Source organism: Triturus cristatus, chromosome 4_1 (assembly GCF_964204655.1).
Source record: "Triturus cristatus chromosome 4_1, aTriCri1.1, whole genome shotgun sequence".
In the NCBI taxonomy this organism is placed as follows: domain Eukaryota; kingdom Metazoa; phylum Chordata; class Amphibia; order Caudata; family Salamandridae; genus Triturus; species Triturus cristatus.
The window spans coordinates 357470767-357483406 of NC_140585.1; the positions used below are offsets into that span (position 1 = coordinate 357470767).

Here is a 12640-nt window from a genome sequence, read left to right on the forward strand (position 1 = left end):
ACTTACATAGGAGGCCAACGCAGCTTACCCGCCTTAGGAACAGAATATCATGATAATTAGTATTTGAAAAATTAGTATTCTGTAATAGCCAGTGACAGACTTTGTTCTTCAACTGGTTTTGTGATTCTTTTGGTTTTCCTGCAGCGGGGGAACATTAGTGAGAATTGCCACGTAGGGGCAACACTCGGGTGGAAGATGGAGAGTCGCCTTGTCATCTCGATTAACCAGTCCAATTTTGTGCTGCATTATGGACGGTGTTTGTTGGTTGCAACCTGCCTTGTTCCCAATAGAGGTTGCACGTGATGGACTAGGCCTGTTTGTGCTAGGGGGCAAGCTTACATTACCCCGGTGTCTAGTACACAAGGGCCCTGAGTATCATTGTGATACTACACTAGCAACATTTCTAGGAAGACCATTATTCACAATACAGGTCAATGGATCGACGTGTATTGCTGAGGACCCCTAACCAGGGTTTGTACCCTCCTGGAGAACTGCCCACCCATCCAACACTTTCCTTTCAGCCCCAGTCCCTGTTGATATTTTAGCAACCAGAGTATACATTAATTCCATAGTTGACTCCAGTTTATCAAGTCTGGCTAGGATAGACAAAACATTCTTGGCAATAGTTTCTTCTAAAAAAAATGTTAATGCCGCAGTGATTTGCGGGGATAGTTCCTCTGGGTAGGAAGGCAAAATTGAGTTGGAGCCATTTGTAGGGGGTGATCTTTGTTATGTTTCAGCGGGGGCTTCTGAGCTCAGGTCCTGAATCTTTTTCCTGGATCTAGTCCGTGTACACCGGGAAGGCTCCAAGTGTTTTACCTTTTTTTTCCCTTTTAACTGGATTCAGGTACTGGTGAAACTGGGGGTGATGAGCAATGCTACTGGGCAGGAGGTGGAACAAATAGACCTCTGGTAAATGCATGATTATTTTAGCCAGTGTCATTCATTTGAGCAGCCTGAACATCAGCCACACCAGGTGGGTCAGTGATAGCCCCAGCCGAGCCCCCTCCCACCGATAACTGACGTTCCGCAACCTGGATCTCCTTATCAATAGCCTTTGCATCCTGAAGAAGAAAACAATCAAGTGTGGAGTTTGGCAGGGCTTTTGGTGTAGCCGCCATCCCCCTCAAAGATTTCAAATTTGCCGCCATTTCAATGGAATTAAGTTACATAAGAAGAATGTGCTTACTTGAACAGGAGGAGCAGGCCAGTAGTAGAGGTAAGCGGGTGTCTGATTCCAGGGACCAAGAAACCGGACCCCGTCGCGCCTCTTTCTGCCGCTGACGGGTGCAGACTGGCCCATCCTTGGCCCGGGCTTAGCCCGGGTGCGGCCCGGGCACGCGCATCCTGCTCTGCGTGAGCCGCAATTAAGTTTTAAAACGCCTCCGGGCGCATGTAGAGAGTCAGCACCTCCTGGCGCGATGCAGCCTGGACGCAAGAGTCCCTTGGGGCTAGGTACAGAATTTGCGGCATCCCACGCTGCGGGAGCCGCGATGAAGTATTAAAGCACCTCCGGGCGCGTGTAGAGCATCAGCGCCTCCTGGCGCAATACAGCCTGGATGCAAGAGTCCCCTGGGGCTAGGCATAGAAGTTGCGGCGTCCCGCGCTGCGGGAGCCGGAATGAAGTTATAAAGCGCCTCCGGGTGCGTGTAGAGCGTCAGCGCCTCCTGGCGCGATGCAGCCTTGATGCATGAGTCCCCTGCGGCTAGGCACAGGAGTTGAGGCATCCCGCTCTGCGGGAGCTGCAATTAAGTTTTAAAGTGCCTCTGGGTGCATGTAGAGCGTCAGCGCCTCCTGGCAGAATGCAGCCTGGACGCAAGAGTCCCCTGGGGCTAGGCACAGAAGTTGCGGCGTCCCACGTTGCGGGAGCCGCTATGAAGTTTTAAAGCGCCACCTGGCGCGATGCAGCCTGGATGCAAGAGTCCCCTTGGGCTAGACACAGAAGTTGCGGCGTCCCGCGCTGCGGGAGCTGCGATGAAGTTTTAAAGTGCCTCCGGGACGTGTAGAGTTTCAGCGCCTCCTGGCGCGATGCAGCCTGGACGCAAGAGTCCCTTGGGGATAGGCACAGAAGTTGCGGTGTGAAAACGAGTAGTTATATACAGAATTGTATCAAGTCAAACAATGATAACATAGTAATCACAAGCATTTGCAAGGCAATATTTCTCGCAATTGCAAGAGTTTGAGCTATTGGCATTGTAAATGACAATGCCTTTTGTTTATATGTTTTAAAAAACTGCAAGCGGTGCGTAAACACACACTTTCTACTTATAGTCCTTGCTTACAAAAAGCAAGGCTGACAGTAAAAGAGGCTCAGTTACTGCCAGTCTTGCTTCTCGTAAGCAACACTTATAAGTACAAAGTGCTTCTTTGCTCACCGCTTGCAGGTTTTCAAAACACATACATAAAAGGCATTGTCATTAACAATGCCAATAGTTCAAACTCTCGCAAATGCGAGACCTATTGCATTGCAAATGCTTGTTGTAAGGAGGCCAGGGCAGACTGCAACTCTCCTCATGCAGTTGAGCTGCACTGCATATCTCAGCTGCAGCTCCAACAGCACCAGCTGAGTATAAATAGTGTCTCTGCCTATATCCAAAACCACATTCCAATAGCAGTAATGTTCTGTACACATGCAAATATCATAATACAAATAAAGATAGCAAATCTCGTTATAATCCCTTAATGACAAGCAGAGCCGAAGCATACGGAGTAGGGTGGTAAGCAAACTATGAATACTGCTCTCCTGTCTGCTGCTGCAGGTGCAGGATCAAAGCATTATCCAGATGAAAAAGAGAGGGAGTTTTGACAAAGGCAAGGTCAAAGAAGCATAAATATAAATATTTTTCAAGAGGCAATGCATCTGTAATTTTAGCGGGTGTCTTATAAGGTGAAATAAAAGCTCTTCCTTCACAGACCAGTATTTGGGTACTTGTCTGTCGTTTTCTCTTCCTCAATTCAGAAACAGCGCACAATAATTATCATATGCCTAAAACGAGACAGTATTCAAACTCAGCACACAATAATGATCATGTGCCTAAAACTAGACAGAGTTATTGGCTTTGCTAGTGCTTGTTAGCTTTATCAGATAAACAAATAACAGGAATGATTTTGTTGTGAAGAAGAATAAGTGAAAGTCTTTCATTTCTGAAAATAAGAGCCTGGTTTCAAGGCAAGCAGATTTAGTCTTCCTTCCCCAGACAGTAGGGCAGTTCTTCTTCAGAATCTTCCCCAGGTCCCGGAGTGCTCTGATGAGAGGATCTGAAGTTGCCATTTTTGTCACCATTGCCACACTCCAAACTACCTAAAATAACAAAGGACAGGCAGACCTAGGTGTGTGCTGCATTTGTCAGTGGCAGGGTGAGCAACTCCTAGAAATCAGCAAGAGGGTGAGTGAGCCCTGAGGTTATCCTTTGAAGCTCAGGAAGGCTGAGTACAACCCTCAGGAAATCCTGCTCAGGAGAGAAACATGGTGCTCCACATTCAAGGCACATTTTTGTCTCTATGTCTGCAAGGAATACACAAAACACCACAGGAGAGCCATTCACAGCAATATGGTTCTGGACACTGGCAAGAGAGGAGCATTTGGTGTAAGCAGAAAAATGTCAACTTTCTAAAAGTTGTATTTTCAGAATAGTAACTTAAAATCCAACTTTACCATGGAAGAGGGTTTTAAATTACAATTTAATTGAGTGGAAGAAGCATTTCTTTCTCTGTTCTCAAACTGAAATTATCACTTGTTAAGTGTATTAAGGTAACCCAGTGTTAGTCTAAGGGAGAAATAGCCTTACAACAGGGAGAAACAACTTTGGGATGTTTTCACTGCCAGGACATGTAAAACTTAAATACACATGACCTGTTTTTTTAAATACGATGCACCCTGCCCTAGGAGAGGTTAGGGCCTACTTTAGGGGTGACTGATAAGCATTATAAAGAAAGATTTACGTCTCGCAAAAGGGTTTTTTGCCAGGTCTAAATGGCAGTTTAAAACTGCACTACAGGCTACAGTGGCAGGCCTGACACATGTTATACAGGGCTACATCAGTGGGTGGCACAATGAGTGCTACTGCCCACAAGCATTTAATTTACAGTCCATGTGTACATGTACTAGGGACTTCCAAATAAATTAAATGTACCAATCAGGTGTAGGCCATTTTTTCCATATTTAGAAGGTAGAGTACAAGGCCGTTTCCACTGGTTGACAAGAGTAAATTGCAGAGTGCTGAAAGCCAACAAAAAAGAGTTCAGCAAAGAAAGGCAAAAATGTGGGGTGACCCCAAATAGACGGCCTGGTCCAAAACCTTCTTCAGACACTTTGACATCAATTAGTAATTACAATTAGCACTTAGGTGACATTTGTCCGGAGCGCTAAGCAGAGAGGCATAAGGTTGAATGACCTGGTTACTTACCAGTAATCTCCATTACTCTGAGTCCAAGTATTCCTCTGTAGAGTCCTTACATTGTGCACCATTCTCTGTCCCACAGAAGTGATTCCCCAGCCGAACTAAAATAATTCTCTGAATACTTAACCAACAGTGCCAGAAATGGGCGGAACTATAAGTTCACCTCCTGTTAATCACAAAGCAGTATAGCAAGAGAAAAAAATAATCAATCCTTTGGCCCCGGGAGGGAGGAGGGATTCAGGATTGTATCGAGGAAGAACTGGACTCGGAGAAATTAAGATTACTGGCAAGTAACTGGGTCATTACCTCCTCATCCGACTTCTATGAGGCAGTCCATACATCGTGAGCCAATACCTAAGCAAAGGCATATTGATGATGTGGAATGGAGAAACAAAATAGCCAAAACACACATTAAATGGAACACCCATTAAATTTAATTTAGAGAATTCAGTATTTTCACCACTGAATTCTCTGTGTTTACATGGCATTAAACATCCTGAACAGAAGACAATACAGCAATCCCAATGTCTAATGTGAAACATCCACCCAATTCTAGATGGTAATGCGAAAGGAATGTATGCAGCAACTTCCATGAAGCCGTCAAAGCAATATCTTTTTTTTTCTAATCAAGATTTTATCCGTCTTATGATTTGTAAATATCAATGAACAAACAGTCTACATACACAGTGCAGTGGCATGTGACAATATGTATACAATGAGGGAGGCAGCACACTGTCTCTCATCCCAGCACAGTTCACCCCATTGCATTCTGGTAAATGCTGTATGCTTACTTCAAAGTTGCTGTAGTTTTTCACCAAAGTTGGTGCAGGTAGTGCTGTTATCACTAGACATGTGTTTGTGGGTTTAGCCCTTCATCAGTAGAGATCAGAAGTAGAAGAGAGCAGAGAAAAGTGATCAGGGGTTGCTGAAATGCTGCCGAGGTCTTCACAGGTCATGGTACCACTCCACAGGCACGCAGGTGCGTCCCAGGTGAGCTCATCAGCTTGTTGGCTCAAAGGAGCTTTTTAAACACTGGGGGGGGGGGAGGGAGAATCCTGCCTCTCATCCCAACACAGCTCACCCCATTGCATTCTGGTAAATGAAGTATGCTTACTTCAAAGTTGCTGTAGTTTTTCACCAAAGTTGCTGCAGGGAGTGCTTTTAACTCTAGACACGTGTTTCTGGGTTTAGCCCTTCACCAATAGAGAGCAGAAGTAGTAGAGAGCAGAGAAAAGTCATCTGGGGTTGATGAAATGCTGTCTGAGTCTTAACATCACAACACTACAAATGTGTGTTTTCAGAACAATTTATCCCATAGTAAGCCCACCATTTCCCGCAAATTTTGTTGTATTCCTCCAGGCATCCTCTGGCCACATAAAGGGGTTCCTCTGGGCATCCTCTGTTCGACAGGACAGTGAAACATTCCCTTCAATAGGTCACCATGACAAGACTAGTCCACACCATGTGGAAGAAATCTCCTTGTTCCTCCAAATAACGGAAACAGTGCCGGTAGGGTGTTTATGTGCGAGCCATAGACCGTTTGGTGAGAGGTAGGACATGTGTAAACAGGACATCTGAATTAGCCAAAGCCTGGAGGAAATAGCCAGGACTCTTGGGGACATACATGCATCCCTCCAGTCATTATCGTCAAAGGGACCCGCCCAAGCCTCTCATTTCTCCTTCAACACACGAAAACGATCCGGCAAATATATTGCCAGAAATTTATAGATACGTATTGCCCATCCCTTCCCCAAAGCCCCAGAAGAATTTTGGCTGCCAGTGGATTATATGCAGGCACAGGTTCTAGGGAGTCACTGTGGGATCTAAGGGCATGGGATACATGAAGAGCAAATGCCTGTCTCCAAGCTTAGATAGGTCTATGGGATCCCAAAATCGAAATCCCCGCAGGGATGCAGTGTGTCTTAGCCAGTTACCATGCCACAAGGGGGTTTCCTTCGTAAATCTCCTGTCCCACATAATCCAGCATAAGGCTGATCACCATGACAACAAGGTCACACTAGTGGCTTCAGGGCCAGTGTGGGAGACAGGGTTCCCGAATAACATTCCCAGAGTTGGGCCATCTCCAGGCGAAAGGACGGTTGGCCCACCCCCATTCATCTAGTCATTCACCGCTAGGATCTGGGAGGCCAAGTAGAAGGAGCGAATATCTGCCGTTCCTATGCTGCCATCGTATAAGGATGCATGCATTTGCGGAATGGATATGAGGGGAGAGGGTGGCTTTGCTCCTAGGGGAAGAAGAGGATCTTTCCTGACTGGTTTGTGAATCATTTTCGGGGAATGAGGAGGAGGAAGTTCTGAAGGACTTAGAGGAACCAGAGTAGTGTCATCATTTTGAAGAGGGCCACTCCTCCCAGGATGTTGAGTGGCAGTTTAGCCCATTTAATGAGGTCAGTTGTTGTTTTATGCATTAGGGGCTGGAGGTTTAAGGCCCAGGTCACGTATGGGTCCAGAATAATGTGGATGCCCAAGTATTAAAAGCTGAGACCGCGAATCAGCATCAATGCCTGCCAGTAAGTCATGTCTCTAACACTTCAAAGGGGAATCAGGAGGGATTTGTACCAATTGACTGTCAGCCCAGAGACCTCACAATAGAGGTTGAGCGCGTGAATCAGACGGGGCCCGGTGATGGCCAGCTGAGAGAAAAAATAAATGTAAGATGTAATCTGCATAAAGGGCTATTCAATCTTCTGAGGCTACACCCCAGTTGAAGCCCCAAATCTGGGCATCGCACCTGACCCAAACTGTCTGTGGTTCAATGTCAAGTGTGAATAAGAGGGGGGACAATGGACAACCCTGTCTCGTGTCCCTTTCTACCTGGAATGGAGAGGATAGTGCCCCGTTGGCCTGGATTCGTGCGCTGGAATGGGTGCACAGAAGGTGGATGTAAATTATTAATTTTGGCCCAAATCCCATCCTTTTTGGCTCATAGTTCCTTCCATTTATGGCACTGCAGGGAAAGTAGTGGCCATATTGGGAGAATTATTTTAATTCAGCTGGGGAATCACTTCTGTGGGACAGAGAATTACTCACAATGTAATACTGTCTTGAGGAGGATGAACAAGGTGGCAATGAGCACGTACACTGCACACCTTTATGACTCATAGACAGGCACTGTGAGAAATTCCTACTGCTTCCAGCCTCAACTATAGAGCTCTCAATTGTGCCCTGTTGTGAACACTCACCCACACCCAGAGACATCCAGTGCACACTCAGTTCATAATATGTGGTATAAAACACTCATATGTTGCAGAGCAAACTTCAGAAAAACATCCCCAAAAAATCTGAATACTTGAAGGAAATGCAAGATCAACTAAATTATGTGAAATGTAAACATGGACTGTATTGGTGGCATGGATTCCCTTAAGGATTCTTACACATATTTGTGAGAAAGAAATCAGAATTGTTGCCTGCAAAGTTAGAGATATGAATATTAGACTAAATAGGGACCCGTTTCAAAGTCAGTTTTTATGGCCTGGCTTGACAGCCCAGCTGTTGCCAAACAATTATGTGAGAATAAACAGGAGAGGGGCTTTGGCTCCACCCACATGTTGGGAGTCAGGAGTACATATTTCGACTGGGCACAAGCTGTGTGCTTCCACAAAAAATCTTGCCCTCCACAGAGCTGTGAACTCTGTTCTATGTTTTCTTAGCTTCTAATGTCTTAGCAATCCAGCTTGCTCTAACATGAACGGAAATTATGCTTCCTTCTGTTTTGAAATGATGTGACCATTGCTGCTGTTGTTATTTTCCTGCTATAATAAAGAATTATGAGCTTTGCACTGAGAGACAGGGAACCTTTCTAGTCTTCTGATCATGATGTACCTAATTAAGGACAACCTAGCTGTCCAAGACCATATTGTATACAGTGTTTCAAATCATGTTACAGGAATAGTCTCTAAAAACCTCTGCCTCTATTGTAATAGTATTATGAGAGAATCTTCAAATATATTCTGTAGTAAATTGTTTCTTTATGCTTATTTCCCATTGGTGCATATCCTGAAAACCATGTACTGTGTAGTAATGTGTGAAATCCTTTGTCTAAAGCCCTATAAAAAGATATACATTTCCTCTGTTTAGTGGAACCCCATTTCCCATGCTTATAAAGTGAATCTATGCTGTATTGTCTCTTGAACTTTACTGAGTTCATTGCACTTTGATTTATATGCCTTAATGCTAACTTTATTGATGGGCTACTTAATGTACACTGCTTTGATAATTCCTTATATAAACCTTTAAAATGTCAGCACGAGTCTGTCATTCTTACTGAAATTGTTACAGTTTTATTCCTATATGTGAGCTAACTTGTGTTAGAGATGCGTCCAATTGGGGAGCACCAAAATCAGTATAGGGGCTACAGCGCTCCTTTAGAATGCTCTTGGTGAAAATAAGAAAGACAGATTTGTGCGTTGAAACAGCTGTGATCATTTTGTTTATTTACTCAACTATCTGAGCTTGAACTTTCAAGGACACACACATGACATAGTAAAGCTATTAAAGAGCCTTAGATGACTAGATAATTTATGGTGTTTATCTCGGGAAGCAGCACAGATGGGAGAAGGACAATCATTAACCTACATGGATTTTTAGGTCTAGCATGTCAGTGTAACTATCACCTGACCCTTTGACCTACACCAGTATTATTCTACAGTTCTGTGGTCCACACAAACACAGTGTAATTCCAATGCTATATACTTGTAATGCTTCAGAGCACCATAAAACATTCCTACATAGCCAGACCTATTGGCATTGTTGATGCTTGTTAATTACCAGGGCTCTGAGACATGGGAGGACCGGTTCCACTTACAGGAAGGGTTTCAGTTTTAAACCATAGAAAACTCAAACTCTTTTCATTAAAAGGGGTGAAGTGTATGGGACTTGCAAGAGTACTGCGGCTACTGGATCGGATATCAGAAATGCGAACGTACGTTTTTTCCTTACCTGTCAGGAGCACCAAGAAAAGACTATGGCAAAGAGAGCGTGACAAAAATGTTGTGTACTTGCCTGCAGGTGCAAGTTACTGGAATTGCATAATTCGAGTCACACAAGACGAGTCCCTGCAGAGTCTGACCGCCGCCGAGGAATCGGGTTTTTGCATGCATGAATTGTGAGGCGGGAGACTAGCCTTGATATTGGTAGTCCTCTGTCTGAATCGGGAAGGTTAGCATGTATGGAAGTGACCTGACACTGGTCCAGAGCACATGCGGTAGACCCTGTGCATATGCACATGCTCCAGCGGAAAAGGCAAATTTACATATTCTCCCTATGTCACAGACTCATCACTCTAACTCATTCATACATTCATTCATTGGTGGGGCCCATAACACCAACACTCATACGTTTCACCCGAATCTGTGCACAGGAGAAAAAGCGCTGGACATGTGGGGGTACCTTGTTACCTATCAGGAGTAATTCCTTTACATTATATACATTATATACATCTGCGCCTATAGAATCCTGACTTTGACATCAAGGCACTCCACCACTTGGTCGACGGACCAATTAGTTGGACTGGTTGATGGTGATTTAGAAACAGCTAAAACACAATTTAAAGCCTCGGAAACATGTGTTTAAATTCCAGTACTCAGTTAAAGAACCACAAACTAATTTCTTATTAATCCAAATTTTGTTTATGTAGTATTAGTTTGCTCTGCATTAGCATTTTGGCGCTACAGAATATAATATAATTCAATTTATTTCAAAAAGACATCAAATCTTTAGAACATAAGCATAGATTATATTGACCAAATCTCGAAATTGGCGACCCTCCGATCACACAGAGGATTATTCAAGGCTCTGCGACAATTTCCAGGATAAACTGTCCAACCCATGACAATAATCAAACCATCAGATGGAATCGCTCTCTCGAATTTAAAGAAACCCAAGGTAAACCATGGAAATCTTCATCAGCTCAACGCAGACTCAACGCCATAGACGATCATCCCAGTGAACCACCCCCCTTTGCAGATCAGAGACTTTTATACCCTTTTTCCCGCTGACTTCAGATCAATGTGCAACAATTTTAGGGGTAAAACTGTTCCGATCCAATTCAATTTGTAAGTTCTCCGAGTTTACTCATGTCCTACTGGTTTCCCATGAGACCTGACATGGCAGAGAACAAATGTATATACTTTTCTGTATTTCACAGGCAAAAGTTCCAGAGTTAGAATGGACTATTGTCTCCTTGGTAGTTCACACCGTTCATCACTTGGCAACCCTCCATGCTCCTATCCTTGACAAGGGACATGCCGGTACAGGAACTAAGGTCACTTGGAGATCTCCCGAGCCATCCGATTCTGCGCAGTAGACATCACGCTCACATAACGGCGGCATCCTCGGAGCTCCATATTAAGTATTGCGGCCCAGCAGGCCCGAATGCCAACTTAAGCAAAAACAGACATAACAGTAATTAGAATATAGAAATGAAGATTCTAATGTTTAATCCCACACTAATCCCAATATATATTAGTATTTTCCTAGCTTGTAGCAACATTTAAAGCAATAATACTCACCATTCTGCATATCTGAAAGCACAAAACATCACAAAAGCAACATGAATTGGGGAGAGGAGTTGGCCTAACGGTTAGGGTGCTCATCCTCAGACCTGGGGGAACTGGGTTCGAGTAACGGTTAGGGTGCTCACCCTCAGACCTGGGGGAACTGGGTTCGAGTCTCGGTAACGACGCTAAACCTCCTGTGATTCTGGGCAAATCACTTAATCTCCCCGTGCCTCACAAAAAAATTAATGTGTGTCCTCATGTATCGTAACTGGTGCTATGTAAAACGCTCTGATACCTGATTGGATTCGGGTCAAGTTCGTGCTATGTAAAACTCTGCTAAAAAAAAAAATCATGCAATTCTCTATTTCACCACAATCTAAAGTTAGTTTGCGTACCACAGTTAATTAATTTAGTTGTTCTGCCATGCAATTTGCATTTTAGTCCCACGTGTATCTTGTGTTTATCAAGGTGTAAGGATTGGTTAGTTGTTCCACTTCAAACTAATTAGTACGAGTTAATGCTTAGAATGATTACGTAATTAATTTCATGCAAATAGAGGAGGTATACAAAATTTTGTTTTACCTGCTCCATCACACACACATATACACAACAAGTGCATTAAGAACCTAAACTATTTTAAACTTGCAAGAAACACAGAGCTGTTGCAACAGGTACCTTAACCCCTCAAGTTATCCAAAAATGCAGATTGGTAGTTGGCAATTAAGAAAAAGAGTTTTCCTAGCAGTCTCTCTTGTAGTCAATTTATTTAGGGCAGAGTTTGAAAAAAATGATGCATTTTGAACAACAGACTACAGGGTGAATAGTCAGATACTCTGCTTCTTTGCACTCCTTTTTGGAACCACTGCTAATATCCCCATGTATTAAATATATATGTATATCTTTTATTATTTTGTACTACAAATCTTACACAGTCCCCATTTAATGTTGATATCAAACATGGTTTCTTCATACTAAATTGCATCCATATCTTTATATTTGTAGCACAGAGCATCTTCCCCATAATAATTCACAAGGAGCTGTTTGCAAAAAGGATACGGCTGGATTTCAATGATAACTAAAATACAATTCAAAAAAGCATGCTAAACATTCTTCGGATTTTGATAAAATGAAAGAAGGCGAGTTTTCTCAAAACTTTTTAATATTTATACTACAAAGTAGATAAATACCAGACGAATAAAGACATTCCAAGATGTCCGACATGTTTGCATGCCCTTCATCTGCATCTGAGCTATAGTCCTCTTTCAGTGTTCATGTGAGTCTGTCTTGCAGCTGTAGAATTACATGGAGAAAGTTTAGTTACACCATGTTTAGCGTGAATGTTGTCATACGGAGATGTATTTGCATGCAAGTTCTCCTGGGCAGCTCGGCGAGAACACGAGGTGCCAGATCCTGTCATACGAGTTCGGAACAGGGTCTCCTTGCCTCAGAAGTGAAAGAGTTTATTGAGGAGAACACAGAGATTTCCAAGGAGCACCTGACTCCAGAGATCAGGCTCAGGCTGCTCACCCCACGCTGCCCATTCTGGCATGGGCGACCCGATTCCTGGCCGTTTGCTGACCCCTACTGGGCAATCTACTGGCCGGGAGGCCAAGCGCTGTCAAGGTAGAAAAGCTAATTAATGTCTTTAGAATAACGAGAATAAACTTAGTTAACTCTTTGATACACTTTATTATTGTGTTACGGCTTAAAAAATCTAAATAG

At 43.6% G+C, this 12640-nt stretch overlaps 1 protein-coding gene and 1 long non-coding RNA gene across 3 annotated transcripts in view; one reads left to right on the top strand and one right to left on the bottom strand.

Annotated features, from left to right (window-relative positions):
• Positions 1-10040: 10040 nt before the first annotated feature.
• LOC146854942 (uncharacterized) overlaps positions 10041-12640 on the bottom strand; it is a 206188-nt gene continuing 203588 nt past the window's right edge. The window contains exon 3 of the long non-coding RNA XR_014981256.1: positions 10041-10800. This is a non-coding gene — a long non-coding RNA (uncharacterized LOC146854942). The remainder of the gene's footprint in view (positions 10801-12640) is intronic.
• ETFBKMT (electron transfer flavoprotein subunit beta lysine methyltransferase) overlaps positions 12179-12640 on the top strand; it is a 164689-nt gene continuing 164227 nt past the window's right edge. The window contains exon 1 of one of the 2 annotated variants that reach the window (XM_085652368.1): positions 12179-12541. In XM_085652368.1, the coding sequence (XP_085508494.1) occupies positions 12243-12541 (299 nt within the window). In that variant the 5' untranslated portion in view covers positions 12179-12242. The remainder of the gene's footprint in view (positions 12542-12640) is intronic. The other variant, XR_014981255.1, reaches the window with a different exon arrangement.